This window comes from Triturus cristatus, chromosome 12 (genome assembly GCF_964204655.1).
Source record: "Triturus cristatus chromosome 12, aTriCri1.1, whole genome shotgun sequence".
Lineage (NCBI taxonomy): Eukaryota > Metazoa > Chordata > Amphibia > Caudata > Salamandridae > Triturus > Triturus cristatus.
The window spans coordinates 50,844,367-50,866,385 of record NC_140595.1 but is presented as its reverse complement, the minus strand read 5'-3'; the positions used below and the strand labels follow the sequence as shown (position 1 = coordinate 50,866,385).

The following is a 22,019-nucleotide window of genomic DNA, read 5'->3' as shown; positions in this document are numbered from 1 at the left end:
CTCTACCAGATAAGGCATTACCGAAGGTAAGTAACTTGTTCATCTGACAGAGATTAACAGCCGCAGCTTCCTTACCTTAGAATAAATACCCAAACAATACCTCCCCAGAGATGGGTCTGCAGACGAATTTGAGGGAAGCCCTTCAGAGCCAAAAAGGCAAAGTGTCCATATCTATGGACCAGACTGTTCAGGCAGTAGTGCTTGGTAACAGTGTGCATGGAAGCCCACGTTGCTCCTGGCAGATATCAAGGACCAGAACTCTGCATGCTAAAACAGTGGTTGCATCGTTAGCACTGGTAGAATGAGCACACAAACCCTCAGGGGGCTGCTTCTTATCCAATGCGTAGCAGATCTTTATACAGAGCATGACCTTAGGAGGCTGGCTTAGTATATGGTGCGCATTATTTAAGTGAAGCACCCTGCACTAATCCAGGCAACGCTTATGGTGATTTTAGTGGTCTTTGATGCCCATAGAAAGCTCTCAAACTGGTAGCTGTGGAGAGCCGCCTTCAGGCTTATCTTGAAGGAGTAAAAAGAACCACACAGTGTTTATATAAAAAATACTCCTATTTATTACACAAAGCTCACAAACACATTGGTATATCTCCTACCTAGAGATATCAATACAAGAATACTTCAAATGCAATCTGGTAAGTAGCACAAAATACAGTGGTCTCCAGAGGGAGACAAAACCATATACTAAAAAAATGGAATGTGAACTGCAAAGGAGGTCAAGACTTGGACCAGAAGAGCCAGTGACACAAGGAACCACCCAACGTAAGTACTCAGGAGGCTGTGTGCAAAGTGGGAACACAGCCGCGTGACCAATTATGTCAATGGAGAAGTAGCGGTTGCAGTTTTGCAGTACAAGGACCCTTCCCATAACACCCTGGAGAATTCCCTTGGGGGACGGAAGGTTGAAGAGACAACCCACCCGTGGATGCCCCGCGAGCCAGGATACCTACACCATGGAAGTCAGGTGCATATGGGTGAAGAGATGTTGGAAACCTCCGTAGATGACAATGGAAGACTTAGAAGAAAATGTCTCTGGAGAAGACGGTGAAGAAGTCCGGTGAAATCCAAGGGTGGATTCTGGAAGTGAAGAACCTACAAGCAGAGGGGACAGAGTCTATGCCACTCGAGATGACCAGGAGGCACGGAAGAGCAATGCCCACCAATGTCGGAAGGTTCAGAAGTGCTGACGGTGACCTCCTTGTTGCTGCAGCTGTGAGGACCAAGAGGGGCTGAGGAAGACCAGGAGCCGTTCATGAGATGTTGGTGTTCAGGTGGTCGGTGTCTGGCGGGATCACCAACAAGCCTTGGTAGCCGCAACTGGCTTGGAGAACAAAGAAGGAGCTACATTACAACCAGCAAGGTCCAAATGACTCCCCAACAGCAGGAGAGTCAGAGGAAGCCGCGAGCAAGCAGGGGAGCCCACGGACGCAGTAAAGGCCCCTCAGGAGGACCCACAGGCCAACGGCACAGGATTCTCAAGAGGACCTCGAGTAGCTCACCAAAGATGAAGGCTCATGGTGCAGAGGAGACGGTGAGGATGCTGATCTTGAAGGGAGAGATGCTGAAGGCTGGAGCTTTTTGTAGCCAGGAGATCTCTGAAGTGCAGAGCCAACAAGCCTTGGCAACACCAAGTCGACGTGGTGCACAGGGGTTCAGTTTCAGCGGTTCAGACAAGGGATACTGGCCTCAGAATTGCAGAGAGGACAGCTCAGGCCTTCAGGGAGTTGAAGAACCACCACCTGTGTTGCTCAACCTTTCGAAGTCCGTGGGAAGTCAGGAGCAGCAGACCGGTCAGATTCGTTGCGGTGCCTGCAGATGCAGGGGAGTGACTCCTTGCACTCCAAGGGAGATTTTTTCGGGTGTCCTTAATGCCCACTGGTCTGTTGAAGAATCTGGCAGAAGCACAAAGATGACAAAGAAGACTTGAATAACAGCGAGACCAAGAGCAGCAGGAGTCTTCCTTGATGCAGTCTTGTTTCCAGTCGAAGTCCAAGAGTCCAGACGGTCGAAAAGTGACGTATTTTCAGCTCGAGTCTTGTCCCATGACAAATCTAAGGAACCACCCACAGGTGAGCCCCTACGTACCCAAGGGAAAGGGTTGGAACAACTCTGGGGTCCCTCCCAGAGGAGGAGCTGGACAGAGGGGAGGATACTCCCATGTCCTTTGTCCAGTTTTGAGCCAGAGTCAAGGGCTCGCTGAACTGGCTCAAAAGGTAGTATGCAAGGAGGGCACCACATGTGCCCTTCAAAGCAGTCTGGTGGCCTAGGCCCAATACACTAAATCCTGTCTGGGAGGTGGTCACACCTTCCTTTGACAGGCAACCTATTGTTCTACCTTCCCCTGCTCGAGTTTGGCTCAGGAGGGCAGAATCATGTCTGTGGTCGGCAGCAGCACTAGCTTGCTGGCAGACCCTGTAAGGCTGTTACCGAAAGTACAGGGAGTACCCAAGAGAGCCCCCAAGCACATGCGATCATACTTTCTACACTGGAATCAGTGTTGGGGTATGATTCCAACATGTTCGATACCAAACATGACTGGTTTCAGTGCAGCCTCTATATAGTTAGACATCTCGTAATGACTGATGTCCATTATATGTATTTAAATGGCTGACTGCACTTACAAAGCCTGGAGAATCAAATCTAGGGTTTGTAAGTGTGTCCTGCTCGTGCAGGGGCACACTCACACTCATAACCAAGCACCTTGCCCTCAGGACTGAAGAGCCTGCCATAGGGGTGACGAACAAGTTACTTACCTTCAGTAACGATATGTCTGTAAGAAACATTAGTTAGTTAGATTCCTTACCTTAGAATGGCATCAGCCTGGATCCGGAAAGATTTTTCGTCAGCAATACACATCTGCGTCGCTAGGCGTCATCTGCGGCTCCGCGTCCGTCGTCGTGATCGCCGGGATGACGTCATTGGAGTACTTAGACGCCGGCCTTGCGCGCTGACGTCAGTTCTTGTACATAGCTTTCCGTGCCAGGAACGCAGAGCCACGCAAGAGACCGACACTGGTGCCATGAATCTAGGGCCCTGAAAGGGATAACCTTAACCCTAGAAATCAGTTTGCAGAACGGGGAGGATGGGTGGGGCGGTAAGGAATCTAACTAACTAATGTTTCTTACAGATATATCGTTACCGAAGGTAAGTAACTTGTTCATCTGAAAGAAACACGTTAGTTAGATTCCTTACCTTAGAATAGATACCCCAGCAATACCAATCCCGGTGGTGGGTCTGCAAACCAAGATCACACCAGGAAGTCCTGGAGAACGGAAAAGCCAAAGAAGCCGTCTCTCCGGACTTGGCTATCCAGGCAGTAATGCTTAGCAACGTGTGCAGCGAGGCCCACGTTGCTGCCTGACAAATGGCCTGCAGAGGGACTCCCCGTCCCAGGGCAGTAGTAGCCACTGTGGCCCAAGTGGAATGGGCCATCAGCCCCACAGGAGGCTCCTTCTTAGCAAGGAATAGCAGGCCTTAATGCACAAAACGACCCACCGAGAGATGGTTCGCTTGTGCACTGCCCGCCCCTTCTTAGCGCCCACATAGCCTACGAAGAGTTGGTCGTCCACCCAGAACTTTTTTCTGCTGTCCAGATAGGAGAGCGCACGTTTTGGGTCCAGACGGTGGAGCCTCTCTTCCTCTTTCGAGGGATGCAGAGGCGGAGAGAAGGTGGGCAATGCAATAGACTGGCCGATGTGAAAGGCAGTAACCACCTTAGGGAGAAAGGAAGGACGAGTCCTTAGAACCACCTTGTCCGGATGGACAGAGAGGAAAGGAGGTTTAGAAGATAGAGCCTGGAGCTCACTCACTCTTCTGGCAGAGGTGATGGCAACCAGGAGAGCAGTCTTAAGAGTCAGAAGACGAAGAGGGCAATTATGAAGTGGCTCAAAAGGAGCGCACATCAGATAGGTTAACACCAGGTCCAAGTCCCACTGAGGCATTATGAAAGGGACAGGAGGAAACATGTGAGTAATGCCTTTAAAGAATCTAGCAACAACAGGGGACTTGAAAAGAGAAGGCTGATCAGGAAGCCGTAAGAAGGCAGAAACAGCTGAAAGATATCCCTTGAGCGTGCCCAGAGCAGAGCCCTGCTTGGCCAGGGAAAGAAGAAAGAGGAGAACGTCAGAAAGAGGGGCGGAAAGGGGATCCATAGCCATTGCTGTGCACCATGCCACAAATTTGTTCCACCTGCAGACGTATACCGTTTTAGTGGAGGGACACCTGGCTGCCAGAATGACATCACAGACTTCAGGAGGCAAGTCAAATGGCATCAACTGTCACCGCTCAATCTCCAAGCATGGAGGTGGAGGCTGGACAGGTTCGGGTGGAGGACCGTCCCCTGCTGCTGCGACAGAAGGTCCTCCTGAAGAGGCAGGGGGATCGATTGACAGACTGAGTAGCTCGGGATACCAGTACCTTCGTGCCCAATCCGGAGCCACAAGGATGACATGGGCCCGGTCGCGCCTGATCTTCTTCAGCACTCTGGCCAGAAGTGGTATAGGCGGAAAGGCGTACAACAGACCGCAACTCCACTCGCGACGAAAGGTGTCTCTGAGCGAGTGCCGCTTTGGAAATTCCAACGTGCAGAACTGATGACATTGCACGTTCTCTTCGGTGGCGAATAGATCTAACCAAGGCTCTCCCCACTGCCGAAAGAGACCTTGCGCCACATCTGAGTTCAGACGCCATTCGTGATCCATCATGCACCGGTGGCTGAGTTCGTCCGCCCTGGCGTTCAGTGAGCCCGCCAGGTGTTGAACCACCAGGGTAAAAATGTAAATGTCAAGGTACTTATAGAGCGCACTGTCACCAGACGGCCACTTTGAGGTGTCGCCTTTGCGGTTTCCTGGCGCTGATACTCATACCGCTGTGGAACCCATCCTGGCTTTCCCTGTGAAGTGTCCACTCCTGGACACCCCCAGGGTGAAGCCAGGCATCCTTAGCGCTGTTGGGGCCGGTGTGGAGGCTAAGCAAGCTATTGCCCAGAGTTGCAGCGTGGGGCCCGTGATTAGAATAGGCACATAGGCGAGAATAGACAGGTCCGAGGAAATTGAGCCCGAGCCCCGCGGAGGCGGGAATCAAACCCTGGTCCCTGGCCAGAACTCTGCTTCAGGGTCTGCCGCTCTAACCATTGAGCCACACTCCTGCCCTGATGTTCCAGCCATGTCCAGAGGCGCAGAGCCTCCTGACAAAGGGTCCACGACCCCACCCGCCCCGCCCTGTTTGTTGCAATACCACATGGCGGTGGTGTTGTCCGTGAACACCTGCACTACACTTCCCCGAACAGAGGGAAGGAATGCCTTCAGTGCAAGCCGGATCGCCCGCAGCTCCAATAGGTTGATATGGAGCCGGGACTCCGCCGGAGACCAGAGGCCTCTGATCTCCACCTTTCCCATGTGGCCCCCCATCCCAGGAGGGACGCATCCGTCACCACCACATGCTCCGGTTGGGGTAGGGAGAGGGATCTGCCACTGACCCAATCGCAGTCCGTGTGCCACCACTGCAGCTGTCTTGCAGTGCCCTCCGAGATCAGGACGTGGTCAGACAGGTTGCCCCGATGTTGAGCCCACTGGAACTTCAGGTCCCACTGCGGAGCCCGTATCCGCCACCTGGCGTGATGTACCAGCAGGATGCAGGAGGCCATTAGACCCAGCAGCCACAGCACCAACCAGCAGCCACAGCACCAACCTGACCGAAACTCGGGATAAAGGCTGAAAGATCGGAATCAGAGCCTGAATATCCCAAGCCCACTGTTCTGGAGGATAGATCCGAAACAGCACCGAGTCCTGAACTGCTCCAATGAAAAGAAGCTTCTGGGAGGGACTCAGATGCGACTTTGGCACGTTGATGGAGAACCCCAGCAAATGCAGGAGGTCGGCCGTAGTCAGGAGGTGGGAGACGCCTTTAACAACCAGTCGTCGAGATAGGGGAAGACTGGAACCCCTAATCTGCACAGATGAGCTGCGACCACCGCCATCACTTTCGTGAACACCCGAGGGGCACTGGGGAGACCGAAGGGGAGCACGGTAAACTGAAAGTGCACATGGTATACCGTGAACTGCAGGTAACGCTGGTGGGCCGGTAGGACGGGGATGTGGAAATAGGCATCCTGCAAGTCCAACGCTACCATCCAGTCTCCAGGGTCTAGGGCAGCCAGAACCTGAGTTAAGGTGAGCATCTTGAACTTCTCCTTCCGGAAGAAGGCGTTGATGCTCCTGAGGTCCAAGATAGGGCGAAGGCCTTTGCCCTTCTTGGGAACCAGAAAGTAGTGGGAGTAACAACCCCGACCTACTTCTGGGCCAGGAATGCGCTCGATGGCCCCCTTGGCCAAGAGGGCCGTAACTTCCTCCTGCAGAAGTTGCAAGTGACCTCCCGACATGCGGTGGTACTGTGGTGGCATGGCTGGAGGGGTCGCCTCGAAGGGGAGGGAGTAGCCCCTTCGGACGATTTGTAGCACCCACCTGTCCGACGTGATGGTACGCCAGTGGAGCAGGTGATGGCGAACTCTGCCTCCCACTGGCGTGGAATGGGCCTGAATGGTCGGACTAGGAAGGCTTTGAGGCAGATGCTGCGGAGGCAGATGTGAACTGACCGGCTCTCTGTCCCCCTGCTCCGCCTTGGTGGAATCCACGTCCGCGACCGAGTTGAGGCTGGTTCTGTGGCCTGTGGCTGGACGGACGTACGGGGGCACGAACGGGGCGAGAAGCGGAAGTTTGAGGGCGCAGGGCCGAGAGGCCCAAGGACTTGCCCGTAGCCCTGGAGTTCTTAAAGCGCTCCAGCGCACTATCCGCTTTGTCGCCAAAAAGGCGACGGCCATTGAAGGGCATGTCCATGAGGGTGCTATGGACATCCCCGGAGAAATTTGTGGATCTCAGCTAGGCGTGGTGACGAATCGCCACCGTCGTCGCAATCGCCCTACCTAGCGAGTCCATGGTGTCAAGCCCACATCTAATCGAGTACCGCGCTGCATCCCACCCCTCAGCAAGAGCCTGGGCGAGCCGTGTCCGGGCCTCCTCCGGACACTGGGGCAACACGTCCGCCACTGTATCCCACAAGGAGTGGGTCTAACGGTCCAAAAGGCATGCGGTATTAATGGACCGCAACCCCAAACTAAGGGAGGAAAACAGCTTCTTCCCAAACTGTTCCAACCTTTTGGATTCCCGATCCAGAGGAGCGGATGGGAAGGCGGTCTGGGACGTAGAGGCCTGGATTACCAGGCTCTCACGGGTGGGGTGCACTGACAGAAAGCTGGGGTCGCCCGGAGCAGGGCGGTGGCGCCGGGCCACGTTCCGGTCCACAGGAGTGACTGTGGAGGTCTTGGTCCAGGTGCCCATCAGAACGTCAGTCAGTGCTTCATTGAACTGCAGTAGAGGCTCCGAAGAGCTTACTGGCGGTTGAAGCACTTCAGTGAGGAGGTTAGTCCTCACGGCCGCTGCAGGGAGCTCCAAGTGAAGGGCTTCGGCAGCCCTGTGCAGCACCACAGAATAGATTGCTCCCTCCTCCGTAGCCACGGAGGGAGGAGAGATGAAGCCAGTGTCAGGTGAAGTGTCGAGACCACTGGCATCCCCCAGCTCTTCTGCCCAGTCCTGATGAAACTGGCACTGCCGTGCCAGAGGGTCCTCAGACCCCTCCCAGTCGTCCCCGTCATCCGACTCCTGGTAGACAGGGTGAAAGGACGGAGCCGGGCTGTAGATGAATTGCATATCAATCGGCGCCAGGTGGCGCCGGACCCGGACTAAAACTGGGGACAACGTCGTCCGAAGACGGCACCGGTGGCGGCACCATAGGGGTCGGTGCCGGCGGAGGGGTCGTAAGGTCAACCGGCGCCGACCAGGATCCAGGCCTGGATCCCACAGGGGCCTGCGGCGTCGGGACCGAAGTCAACGACGGCGCCAGGGCTGGAGCCGCCGGCTCGCTAGGCCTCCCAAGCAGACCCACGGGCCCGAAGGCGCGACGGCAGAGCGAGACTCCTCATGGCCACGAGGAAGTCTCGAACCTCGTCCAGATGCACGTTAGACCCAGGGACCGGAGGGTATGGGGCAGGACGCGAATCCTGCGGCTCCGACGGTTGGTGCCACCCGAACCCTCAGCCGAGTCGCGCGACTGGCGAGGGGAGTCGAAGAGCGATGTTGCCTCTTCGACTTCTTCTTACTGTGCCTCAACTTACCTGAATGCGAGGAGTTTGAACCCGACGAGCGGTGATGGCTTTGGATCTCGAGGAGATTGCGGGACCTCTCCCGCATAGCCTTTGTGGTAAAGGCCCGGCAGTCGGGGCACGACTCAGCATCATGGTCGGCCCCAAGGCAGTAGAGACACCGACGGTGGTGATCTGTAACCGACATCAGTCGGTTACAGGCATCGCACGGCTTGAAACCGAACATCCCTACCGGCACCAGGAGTCGAGGTCGACTCGAAAGATGAACCAAAAAGGTCCAAAAAGTTTAGTCAAAAAGTGACTATGGGTAAGCTCTTCCCGGATCTGCGCTTACTGGCGCGGAAAAAAGAAGAACTGACGTCAGCGTGCGAGGACGGCGTCTATGTACTCCGACGACGTCATCCCGGCAATCACGACACCGACGACGGACGCGGAGCCGCAGACGACGCCTAGCGACGCGCAAGGGTATTGCGGACGAAAAATCTTTCCGGATCCAGCCTGGGGATATTCTAAGGTAAGGAATCTAACTAACGTGTTTCTTTCAGATTTATAGGTTTGAAGTGCAGTGACCTCAGATATAAGGAAACGTATATCTGTTGTGAGAGGTGCAAGCATTAATGTACACAGGGTGCAATGGCAGGCCTGTAGTCACAGTTTACATGGGCTCCCATGGGAGACCCCTGGTGTACCTATGCCCTAGGTACCTTAGTACCATATATTAGGGACTTACAAGGGTACAACTGTGGCCAATTGTGGATGTACAAAAATACTTACCATGGTCAATTTAGGGAGAAAGCAGAGTGAGTGAGTGGGGCCCTGATTAGCAGGATCCCAGTCAGACTAGGCCAAAAACACACTGACACCAAGCAAAAAGTAGGCGTAACCTTGAAAACAGATCCTACTTTCCTACAACGATCCATCGGGAGATGGCCCACTTTTGTATGGCCCAACCTCTCTTCGCTCCACAAAGAGTCGGCTGTCCATCCGGAGCTCTTGTGTGCAGTCAAGGTAGAACAACAATTCTCTTTTTGGGTTGAGACGGTGAGGTTGCTCCTCTGCCTACTTTTAACTCCACCTCATCACTCCAAAAAAGAGTGATGGATTGGCCTACCTGAAATGGAGAAACCCCTTTCGGAAGAAAGGAAGCCTTTGTACAAAGCACCAGTTTGTCTGGGGAGAAGTTCGGTTAAGGAGGCTTGGAGCTTACTGACCCTCCGGCCAGATGTTATTGCGAACAGGAAGGTCACTGATAGTAAGGAGCCTGAGAAGACAGTTGTGCAAGGGCTCTAACGGAGCACACATCAGGAATGTCAGGACCAGATTAAGATCCCACAGTGGCATAATGAAGGGAGAAGGAGGAAACATATGTTGCAAACCTTTCAGGAACGTATGTACAATAGGAAATTGGAAGAGGGAGGTTGGTCAGCAACCACAGAAAACCAGATCTAGAAGAAAGGTATCCCCTTGCAGTGCCCAGAGCAGATCCCTGCTGGGCAAGGGAAAGAACAAACTGGGAAACCCGAGAAAGTGGAGCAAAAAGAGGAGCAATTTGTTTATTTGCATACCGTGCCACAAACTTGCCCTAATTGTAGGCATATACTGTTTTGGTGGAGGGATGCCTGACTGCCAAAATAAAACTGCACAATTCGGATGGAAGGTTGAAACCTGTCACCGCTCAATCGCCATGCAAGATGGTGGAGCGTTGACAGGTTTGGGTTGAGAACCCTCCCCTGCTGCTGCTATAGTTCCTCCTGAAGGGGCAGCCTGATCGGAGGACCGATGGCCATGTTCAACAGCTCGGGATACCAGACTCTCAGTGCCCCGTTTGGAACCACAAGGAAGACATGCGCCTGGTTGTACCTGATCTTCTTGAGAACTCTGGGCAGGAGTGGTATGGGCAGAAAGGCGTGCAGGGGGCCTGAGCTCCACTTGAGACAAAAAGCATCTCCGAGCGAGAGCCGCCTGGGAAACACCAGCGGGCAGAACTGCTGATATTACGCGTTCTCATTGGTGGCAAACCGATTTAACACAGGCTCTTCCCACTGCTGTAAGAGACTTTCCACCACTTCCGGATGGAGACTCCATTCGCGACCCACTAGTCATCTTTGACTTAGTTCGTCTGCTCTGGCATTCAGAGAGCCTGCCAGATGTTGAACCACCAGGGATATGCCCTGTTTTTCCAGTCATGTCAGGAGACAGAGGGTCTCTTGAGAAAGGCTCCACGACCTCACCCTGTTTGTTTCACTACCACATACAGGTGGTGCTGTCTGTGAACATCTGTATAAGCCATCCCTTGATGGAAGGTAGAAAGGCTTTCAATGCCAGCCAGATCGCCCGAAGGTCCAATAGGTTGGCCTCTGATCTCCACCTCTCCCAGATGGCCACCCCATCCCAGGAGTGACACATCTGTCACTAACGTCAGACCTGGTTGGGGAAGGGAGAGGGGGTCTGCTGCTGACCCAATTGCAGTTAATTAACTACTACTGCGCATATTTAGCAGTAACCTCTGAGATCTTGCCATGTTTGAGAGATTCCCCTGATGCTGCGTCAACTAGAACTTCAGGTCCCACTGCAAAACTCGAATATGTCAGTAGGCATGCGTCACAAGCAGGATGCATAAGGGCTAGCAATCTCCTAGTCAGTCTCACCAAAATCCAGCATGGAGGCTGAAACATAGATATCGTAGCCTGAATATCCTGAACTTGCCGTTAAGGATGATAGGCCCGAAACTGCACCGTGTCCAGAACAGATCCGATGAAAGGGAGTGTCTGAGAGGGGACCCAGGTGTGACTTTGGGACCTTGATAGTGAATCCCAGCGAATGCAGTAGGTCCGCCATAGTCTTCAGGTGGGAGACGACAGCCTGGGGGGAGCACACCTTCAACAGCCAGTCGTCGAGACAGGGGAAGACTGGCACTCTTGATCTCCGCAGATGAGCTGCAACCACCATCATCACCCTAGTGAACACCCGAGGAGCGCTGGTAATGCTAAAAGGAAGCACTGCAAACTTAAAGTGCTCGTGAACCACAGGTAACCCTTGTGAGCAGTCACGATTAGAATGTGGCAATATGGGTCCTGAAGTCCAACGCTACCATCCAGTCTCCCAGGTCCAGGGCAGACAGGACCTGAGCTAGAGTGAGCATTTTTAACTTCTCCTTTTCGAGAAAGAAATTGAGGGAGCGCAGGTCGAGGATAGGACATAGACCTCTGTCCTTCTTGGGCACCAGAAAAAAGAGGAATAGCAACCAAGAACTACTTCTGGTGTCAGCACTCTCTCCATGGCTCCCTTGGCAAAGAGAGCCTTCACTTCCTGATGGAGAAGGAACAGGTGGTCTTCTGTCATCCTGTCATAATTGGGTGGCATGGACCCACAGGATCTGTAGGAACCATGTTCTCGGCCATGAAGAAGCTGGGAATCCTGCGCATCGTGGTGGCTGGCCGGGTATAGATGTGGCTGGAAGCCCCTTCTGTGGCCACGAAAGGCACATTAGGGTTGACGAGGGGTCATGGAATGGCCTGGCTGTACCCTTGCTGTCCTTTAATTGCTCCAGTGCTGAAACCACCTTGTATTTGAAAAGACAGGAGCCATCAACGGCATGTCCATAAGTGATGTTTAGGCATCCCCAGAAAAGTCAGTAGTCCTCAACCAGGCATGGCGCCATATGGCCACCGTCTATGAAACTGCTCTGCGAGTCAGCGGTGTCCTATTCACATCGAATGGTGGTGAACTGAGCTGAATACCTCCCATCGGCCACAGCCTGGGAAAGCACGGTCCAGGCATCCTCCAGAACCATTGGCAGCACCTGTGCAACCGTATCCCAGAGAGCATGGGAATAGCGACCCAAACGGCATGCAGTATTCACAAGAAAGCAATGCCAGGCTGGTGGAAGAAAACAATTTCTTGTCTAAGTTGTCCAGCATCTGGGATTCCCGATCCAGTGGTGTCGTTGGGAATGTGCCAGGATTTACGGGGGACGTAGAGGCTGAGACCACTCAGCTCTTTGGGGTAGGGTATTCCGTGAGGAATTTGGGGTGCCTTGTAGCGCGGCGGTAATGACGGGCTTTTGTCCTGTTCACATGAGCCGCTGTGTTGGGCTTGGACCAGGTCCCAAGCAGGACATCCGTTAAACAGGAGAAGCGGATCTGAGGGAGACGTCAGGATTCAAACTGGCAAAGACCTGCAAAATATGATGACTTGTTCCATTTGCACAGAAAGAAACCTTGCAGCGCCCATAAGTGCTGTGACCATAATTATCTTCTACATACATTAGGTACTGGGTAGGTCCAACTTTGCCACACTAGAAGGTCTGACAATTGGAACAGCTTTCAAATTGACTGCCTAGGAAATTCATCTATGTGGATACAAGAAATCCTATTATTATGGCAAAAACAAAATGGCTAGACGTAAGTGTCAAAGAGCATTTACAGTGATTTGATCACAGAAAAACCACTGAGATGAAATAAAAAGACCTGGTAGAGAATGAATAAGGACATATGGGAAGCAAATTCATCCAGATAATTTTTGGTGAGAAAAATGAGTCATTTTCATACCTGTCTACAGGATGAGGGGAGGCTGATAAAGGGAGGAATCCTGCTTGAGAAGCTAGAAGTATAAACAAAATACCTAAAATAGCAGAGAAAGAATGCACAAATAGATTTGGAAAAACTTGGTAAGGGCTGGCAACTACTGCATCTGCATGAGGGATATTCTAACCATAAATGTGGAAGAGAAAGAAGTACTGAAACAGCAAATCAGACTGTTGAGGAAATATTCAATGTCAAGGGGCAGAATTAAGTATTGCGCATAAATAGAAAAACTGAGTACCTGGGCGCTGGCAGTAACATCCTCCCTCTGCTGATTGGTCATTGTTTCAAGAGCATCCATTACTTCTTTTTCACATGGGTCCTGCAAACCTGGCCCACCTTTAGTGAAAAATAAAAAATAATGACAAATACTTAGGAAAAGAGAGACCAACAAGAGCAGCCACATGTTTTGTTAGGGGTTATTTAGCCTAGAAATGTGAGGACCGGAACTGAGAAGTGAAGGTGGTTAGTCCTACTGTTTACAATCTCAGTTAAGTGAGGACGTAAACATTATTTCCCGTAGTCCTACTTCTCCTTTTAAAAAATTTCCCTAGAAAATATAAGCACGGAAAAGTTCCAGTCACGTAAAGGATCTCAGAGCACTCTACAAAATATATCAAATAAACCTTTTTCATTAGGAAAGTCAAATTTAAAAACAAAAATATAGTTTTAGCATTCTATCTGATGGGTAAGGAAAATGGTACTTACCAGTATACATCTGTTCTTGGCATGTAGAGCTGCAGATCCACACACTGTGCATAGATCGCCATCTGGTGTTGGGCCCAGGTGTTTGCACTTTGTTATTGTCTTGGAAGAAGTCTTTGGAAGTCACGAGATAGGTGACTCCTCCTTTGGACAATAGTGTGCATGGGCATCGACTCCATCGTCAGATTGTTTTTTCGCAAAGAAAGGAAATGATGGAGTTTTGTAAGAAACAGAAATAGATGTCCATGTATGTTGTATCTAATTAAGATAATACTGGAACAGATAAAGGTAGCCGGAGAGGTGGGTGGGCGTGTGTGGATCTGCTGCTCTACATGCCAAGAACAGATGCATACTGGTAAGTAGCATTTTCCGTTCGAGGCATATGAGCTGCTGATTACACACTGTGCATAGATTGCATAGCAGTACTCCTCCTTAGCGGCAACCACCAGTATCTGTTGAAGTAGTTTGAAATGGCGTTTTGAGTACAGCTTGGCCCACACTAGCTTGTTGTTTTGCCTGCACATCTACACAATAGTGTTTTGTGAATGTGTACGATGTAGACCATGTAGCTGCTTTGCAGATATCATCGAAGGGAATGTTCCCTAAAAAAAACATTGAAGCCCCTATTTTTCTGGTAGAGTGGGCTTTAGGGGGAATAGACAGTGCACGTTTTGCTTTGTGATAGCAAAATTGTATACATTTGACAATCCACCTTGCAATCCCAGACTTTGATAAGGGATTGCCTTTATGTGGTGGTGAGAAGGATACAAAGAGTTGCTTTGTTTTACGAAAAGGTTTTGTTCTGTTAATATAGTAAAGGAGTGCTCTTTTTACATCTAGAGTATGTAGAGCTCTTTCTGCTACTGTTTGTGGTTGCAAGAAGAACACTGGCAACTCAACAGATTGGTTAAGATGGAAGGGAGAGATGACTTTAAGAAGGAATTTGGGATTCGTCCTGAGAACCACTTTGTTATGATGGAGTTGTAAAAATGGTTCTTGAATAGTTAGTGCCTGTAGCTCACTGACTTTTCTAAGAGATGTAATGGCCACAAGGAAAGCGACTTTCCATGTAAGAAATTGTAGCTCGCGTTTATGCAGAGGTTCGATTGGAGGAATCATTAATCTTGTGCGGACGATGTTTAGATTCCCCACTTTTGAGGCCTTCCATAAATGCTTTAATGGCAGGCACCTTGAACAATGATAGATGTTGTCTATTTTGTAGGTAAGCTGCTATGGCAGCGAGATGTAATCTAATTGATGTGTATGCTAGATTACATCTTCGAAGATGCAGTAGGTAACATATGATGTGCTGAGTGGAGGCATCTAGAGGATTAATGTTGTTATTGTTACAGTATATAACCAATCTTTCCCACTTGGCTGCATAGCAGGCTCTAGTGGTGGGGCACCTAGCTTCTTTGATAACGTTCATACAATCAGGTGGAAGATTGAGATAACCAAACTCTAGGACTTGAGGAGCCAGATCGCCAGGTTGAGCTGTGCTGGATCTGGGTGCCTGATCTCTCCATGGTTCTGTGTTAAGAGCTGTGGGGAGAGGTGTGGTTTAGGTGCGGGACTACTGATAGTTCCAGCAATGTTGTGTACCACGGTTGCCTGGCCCATGTTGGAGCAACTAGGATCAGTGTTAGTGACTGTTGTTGCAGCTTGCGCACCACTAATGGAATGAGTGGGAGAGGTGGAAAAGCGTACGCAAATCTGCCTGACCAATTCATCTATATCGCATTGCCTTTGGACAATGGGTGAGGATATCTGGCGGCGAAGCTTGGGCATTCTGTGTTGTAATATGTGGCGAAGAGATGGATTAGTTACTTACCTGTAATCCTAGTTCTCATCCAGGGGTATACTCATCAAAGTCATAATCTATGAATAATCCCCGCCCATGTGCGGGATCCCGGAGCATATAGAAAATACATATATATACATATATATATATACATATGTGAAAACATATAAATGCAGCCTAATAATGTTCAAAACATGGCAATGCTGTAAATTACATATTTTTGCATAGTAGTGCCCCCGTAACCCGTAAGGAAAAAAGGAAGCATCAGGCAAATTATAACACAGCACTGCTTTATTGCCATAAAGCAACATGTAATTGTAGGCATTCGCCAGTAGGCTGCAGTAGAGTATCAAGAAACCAAGAAAACTGACACCCTGCCTTTAAGGCATTAGAGTAGGGGGACCGTGCCTTTAAGGCCTGCCTGTGACCCCCTGCTCCCATGATGCACTACAGGTGGCAGTTGGGCCAGTTCTTTTTGGCGGCGCCTCCGCACCTGAGTAGATCTGCCTTCCATACATCACTTATTTAAAGAGAAAACATTGCTCGTCCGGGGAGGTGGGTGGGTCGCTTATGACTTTGATGAGTATACCCCTGGATGAGAACTAGGATTACAGGTAAGTAACTAATCCTTCTCATCCAGGGGATACTCATCAATAGTCATAATCTATGAATAGAGTAGCAAGCCCATACCCAAAGTCTCGCGGACGAGCAAAAAACAGTTAAAAAACAAACAGCAAAACACATTTTGCATTTACAGTTATGCAAACAGGTTCCTCAGAGAAGCCTGCCCCACCTGGGCGTCGGCCTGCGCGTCTGAATCTAGGCAGTAATGGCGCGTAAAAGTATGGACTGAGCGCCATGTAGCCGCTTTACAGATCTCAGACATGGGAACGTTGCGAAGGAGTGCTACCGTAGAAGCCTTCCCTCGAGTAGAGTGTGCTCTAGGTTTACCCTGCAGAACTTTGTGGGATAGTTGGTAAGCCAAAGCTATACAAGAGACAATCCATCTTGAAATAGATGTCTTGGATGCAGCCAGCCCGGTATTCGTGGGCCCATAGTTCACAAAGAGCCTGTCTGACTTTCTAAGAGTAAGGGTCTTAGCCAGATAGAATTTCAAAACCCTCCGGAGGTCAAGAGAGTGTAGGGCTCTCTCCGGGGGAGTAGTCGGTTGAGGAAAGAAGGTGGGCAACGTGATCACCTGGTTAATGTGGAAGTCCGAGACCACCTTGGGTAGGAAGCTCGGATGGGTACGGAGCACCACCCTATTAGCATGAAACACAGTGTAAGGTTCCTTGCAGCAGAGGGCCTGAATTTCACTAACCCTACGGGCCGAAGTGATGGCTACTAAGAAGGCAGCCTTCCAGGTCAGATGTTGCAAGGAGGCCTTATGAATCGGTTCAAAAGGGGCTCCCATCAGTTTAGAGAGAACGATGTTCAGTTCCCAGGAAGGGGAAGGAGACCTCACTGGTGGGTAAACTTTCTTAAGCCCTTCTAAGAAATCCTTTACCACTGGCATCTGAAAGAATGAGGTCTGGGTAGGAGACTTCCTATAGGCTGTAATAGCAGCTAAGTGTACTCTGATGGAAGAGTACTTTAACCCAGACTTCGCCAAGTACAGTCAGTAGGGGAGAATAACCTGTTCTTGACCCCGGATCGGATCAAGGGTGTTATCTCTACACCAGAAGCAGAATCTTTTCCATTTAAAGCCATACGACTTCCTCGTGGAGGGCCTCTTTGCCTCCCGAAGAATGCTCATACAGTCCGGTGGAAGATCTAGATGTCCGTACTGGATGAATTCAGGAGCCATGCCGTCAAGTGGAGGGAAGGGAGATTGGGGTGGAACACTCTCCCCATGTCCTTGGTCAGCAAGTTCGGCAGGCATGACAACCTTCTCTGTGGTACCTCTGACAGCTGGAGTAGATCTGGGTACCACCACTGCCGGGGCCACTCCGGTGCTATTAGGATCATCCGAGTTCTGGCCCTGTAGAACTTCTGAATCACAGCCGGGATGAGAGGGAGAGGAGGAAAAGCGTAAAGCAATGTCCTCGACCAGCTGATCAAAAGCGCGTTCCACTGCGACCCCCGTTGAGGGAACCTGGAGGCGAAGACGGGGCATTTTTTGTTGTCCGCGTCTGCGAACAGATCGATGTCCGGTATGCCCCACAAGCGGAAGATGTCTTGAGCGACGTCTTCGTTGAGCACCCAGTCGTGCGCTTCGACGAAGTCTCTGCTGAGGCCGTCCACCTGTACGTTCAGGGTCCCTGGCAGGTGAACAGCGACGATCGTCAGGTTTCTCGCCAGAAGCCATTTCCAGATTGACTGGGCCTCCAGAGACAGGACCCGTGATCTGGTTCCTCCTTGCTTGTTCAGATAGAACATAGTTGTGGTGTTGTCCGTCTGAACCTGAACATAGTCGGTCTGCAGGGATGGGTACAGGGACTTGAGAGCGAGATGGACTGCTCGTAGCTCCAAGAAGTTGATGTGATAGCTCTGTTCGGTAGCGGACCAGAGACCTTGTACTTGAAGCCGGCCCATATGAGCCCCCCAGCCCTGCATGGAGGCGTCTGTGACCACTGTCTGTGTCGGAGGCACCTGATGGAAAGGGACGCCGTGAAGCAGATGGGAGCGCTTCATCCACCACCAGATAGAATCTTTGGCGGCTTGATGAAGGGTAATGTGATCCTCCCAGCGGCCGGACCTCTGCGACCACTGATCCTCTAGGTCTTGTTGCCGAGGACGCATGTGCAGACGTGCGTTGGGCACGATGTAGATGCACGAGGCCATGGATCCCAGGAGAGATGACACTTGTCTGGCTGTGGGATATTCCGTGCTGAGAAGCGTGCAGCTTTTTTGCAGCATGGAGGATAACCTCTCCTCCGAAGGACACACGCTTGCGCTTGAGGAGTCTAGAGAGGCGCCCAGGTAGTGGATCCGCTGAGTTGGATTGAGGATCGACTTCCTGTAGTTGACCTGAAGGCCCAACGAGTGTAGAAGGTTTAGGCAGAACGAGAGATGACTCTGGAGTCGAGCCGGAGTGGAACTTTTTAAGAGCCAGTCGTCTAGATAGGGGTAGACGAATATCTTCCGTTTGCGGAGAAATGCAGCCACCACCGCCATGCACTTTGAGAACGTTCGTGGCGCGGACTTGAGGCCGAATGGCAGGACCTTGTATTGATAATGTTGGCGAAAGATGTGAAATCTGAGAAACTTCCGATGTTTCGCTGAGACAGGAATGTGGAAATATGCATCCTGTAAGTCGATGGCACACATCCAGTCCCCCTGGTGTAGATGTGGGAAGATCTGGTGCAGTGCTAGCATCCTGAATTTTTCTCTTCTGAGAAATCTGTTGAGTAAGCGGAGATCGAGGATTGGTCTGTAGTCCCCGATCGCTCCTCTTTTCTGAACAAGAAAGTACCGGGAATACACTGCCTGATTTCTCTGCCTGTTTGGAACTTCCTCTATGGCGTTTTTGGAGAGGAGAGTGGCAACTTCGTCCTTTAAAAGCTTGTTTTGGCTGGGAGGAAGTGGCTGTTTCCGTGGGGGTACCTGCGGAGGGGGAGATTTGAACCTCAGCAAGTAGCCACGCTCTACAATACTCAGCACCCATCTGTCGTTTGTAATTGCATTCCACTCTGCCAGGTGAACGGTGATACTTCCTCCTACCGGAGTGGCGAACGAGCGCGGAGGAAGTAAGTTTTCACTGTTTGGGGGGTTGCTTGTTAGAGGACTGCTGTTGTTTAGCATTTCCTCTTCCTCTGCCCCGGCCCCTTTGCTGAAACTGGGACCTCTGTTGGTTTTGAGAGGACCATTGGGGCGTTTGAACGCGCTGGTGAAAGGCACGTTTGTCGCCCTGGCGAAAACGCTTGCGGAACTCTTTGCGCTTTTCCAGTCCCACAGCCTTTACGGTGTCCAATTCCGTTTTCATCTTGCTCATTTGGTCGTCCGCATGAGCTCCAAATAGCGATGACCCATTAAACGGCAGGTTAAGAATTCTTTTCTGCGCATCTGGTTTGAGGCCCGTTAATCTGAGCCAGGCCGAACGGCGGGAGCAGATGCCATGGGAGTAGCCATGCGCGGCTAGGTCTGATGCATCCGCCGCTGCACTTATTACTTGGTTGGCCACCAGTCCGCCTTCTTGGAGGATCTCCGTGAAGTCCTGCCTGTCCTCCCTAGGCAATTTCTCCACGAACCTGGCCAGGGAATCCCATAGGGAGCGATCATACCTCCCCAGCAGGGCTGAAGCGCTAGCGACCTTCATGTGCAAGGCAGAGGTGTTGCACATTCTCCTGCCGTAGGAGTCCATCAGTTTGCTGTCCATCTCAGGGGGGACAGAAGCAGATACTGAGGCTGAGTGAGACTTCATGGCCGCCGCCACGATCACCGAATCCGCTGGCGGGTCCGCCCTCAAGAATAAAGGGTCCTCGGTCGGAGCCTTGTACTTCTTTGCTATTCTCGAAGGAACCGAGCCCGCTGTAGCCGGTGTAAGGAACGTGGCCATAGCTGGTTCTAACAATCCTGGAACCAACGGGAGCAGAGGTCTGGGAGCTGACCGATGGTGTAAAGTGTCAAAGATCACAGAAGTGGGTGCCTGAGGGACGTGCAGTGCGATGTTCAACTTCTGCGCCCCTCTACCCAGGACGTCCGAGAAAGTTATAATGTCATCCACCGGAGACACTCGCGATGGAGGCGTGGATGAAAAAGTAGGAGAGTAGTCCCGGACTGAGGATCTTGTGGATGAAGTCCCAGTGGATGACCTGGTGCGTCGCCTCTTGTGGGAGCGTTCACTATGTTGAGCCTTTGACTCTGATCTGCGCTTGGACGGAGATCTTGGACGTTTTGGCGCGGTGCGACGGTCCCTGGAACGAGACCGGCGTGGTGAAATTGGCCTTGGATCCCTCGGAGGTGATTTACTCCTGCGCAGTGGGGAATACCTGCGGGAGTAGTCCGATCCCGGACTCCGACATGCGCCAGCGCCCACATCTCGTAACCAGCGCGGTGACAGTCCGAACCGCTCTGGAGCCTCGGGTGATCCTTCCGGAGATATTTGCACAATGTGCAGTCCCGGAGATGATAACTGTTCTCCTGGGGACCTCTCCGCGGGCGCTCCAGTTTTCGCCCTCGACGTCGAATCCCTTGACGTCGACGACGTCTGCGTCACCATCGGCAAGTGTGAAGTATGCCGTTCTGGTCTCGACGGCGGTCTCGACGCCGATCGCGGAGACCTCGACGTCGATCTCCTCTTCTCTGGCACCTGACGTCGGCTAGATGACCTCGATGTCGACCGTGTCTTTGACGTCGACCTCTCTCGACGTCGACTGGGCGACTTCGCCTTCGACCTCTCTCGACGTCGACTGGGCGACTTCGACGTCGACCTCTCTCGACGTCGACGTGGTGATCTTGACGTCGATCTTCCTCTCGACGTCGACCTTCTATGTCGCCGAGTGGGGGTAACCATCGACGGCGACCGGCCCACTCGCGGCGGAATGTACGTCGCCGCATCTCTCGACGTCGACCCCCTCGAGGGTGGCGGAGAGTGTCTCGACGTCGACGGAAGCCTCGACGTCGACGGAGACAGTCCAGATGTCACCGGACTAGCAGCCTTCGAGCCCGAAGGACCGCCTCTCGACGCCGACTTACTTTTGCGCGGCGGAGACTCTTGATGGTGGGATGAATCCCTCGACGCCGAAGTTCTCTGCCTTTTCGCCGGCATCCTCGACGGCGAACCTCTTGGACTCCTGGTCTTTTTGGAGCCCGGGGAGCTGGTATGTCGCCGTTTCTGTACTTGCGTAGCTGAAGAAGGTGGTCTTGATGAGGAATGCTCGCCTTCACGACGGCTTCGTTCCTTCTCCAGTCTTGCATGCAGTTTAATGCGCTCTCTGTCCCTTAGAGTGCGCTTTGAGAACTTCTGGCAGTGGGGACACTGGTCAGGATCGTGTTTTGACACACAATACACACCGAGTGTGGATCCGCCAGTGCCATTTTATTGCCACAAGAAGGGCATTTCCTAAATAAAGGAGACATTCTGACTGGAAAAAATTGGAAAATTCACTGGAAACCAGCAGAATTAGCCCTTACAAGCCAGAAAACGTCAAAAAAAGCTTGAAAAAACCTGTAATTCAAAATTTCAGTCAAAAAACTGAAGAGCTCAAGCTCCAGGATCCTCACAGAAGGAGCCGGGAAAAAGAACTGGCCCAACTGCCACCTGTAGTGCATCATGGGAGCAGGGGGTCACAGGCAGGCCTTAAAGGCACGGTCCCCCTACTCTAATGCCTTAAAGGCAGGGTGTCAGTTTTCTTGGTTTCTTGATACTCTACTGCAGCCTACTGGCGAATGCCTACAATTACATGTTGCTTTATGGCAATAAAGCAGTGCTGTGTTATAATTTGCCTGATGCTTCCTTTTTTCCTTACGGGTTACGGGGGCACTACTATGCAAAAATATGTAATTTACAGCATTGCCATGTTTTGAACATTATTAGGCTGCATTTATATGTTTTCACATATGTATATATATATATGTATATATATGTATTTTCTATATGCTCCGGGATCCCGCACATGGGCGGGGATTATTCATAGATTATGACTATTGATGAGTATCCCCTGGATGAGAACTATCTCTGGCTGCCACCAGATTTGGAAAAACGGTTGAAGAACTTGTGGATGAAGTTCCCACTCATGAATCTGTTGTGTCTGACGACTTTTCAGATCTGCCATGTGATTTTGAATTCCTGGGAGATGTTGGGCTAAAAGGAATATGT

General features: G+C 51.5%; 1 protein-coding gene and 1 long non-coding RNA gene across 2 annotated transcripts in view; one reads left to right on the top strand and one right to left on the bottom strand.

Annotated features, from left to right (window-relative positions):
• The window catches only part of ZFR2 (zinc finger RNA binding protein 2), a 701,383-nt gene that overhangs the window by 39,757 nt on the left and 639,607 nt on the right, over positions 1-22,019 (bottom strand). The window contains exon 18 of the mRNA XM_085639486.1: positions 12,995-13,092. Within this exon, the coding sequence (XP_085495612.1) occupies positions 12,995-13,092 (98 nt within the window). The remainder of the gene's footprint in view (positions 1-12,994; positions 13,093-22,019) is intronic.
• The window catches only part of LOC146772425 (uncharacterized), a 442,975-nt gene that overhangs the window by 320,405 nt on the left and 100,551 nt on the right, over positions 1-22,019 (top strand). The gene's annotated exons all lie outside the window — the stretch shown is intronic.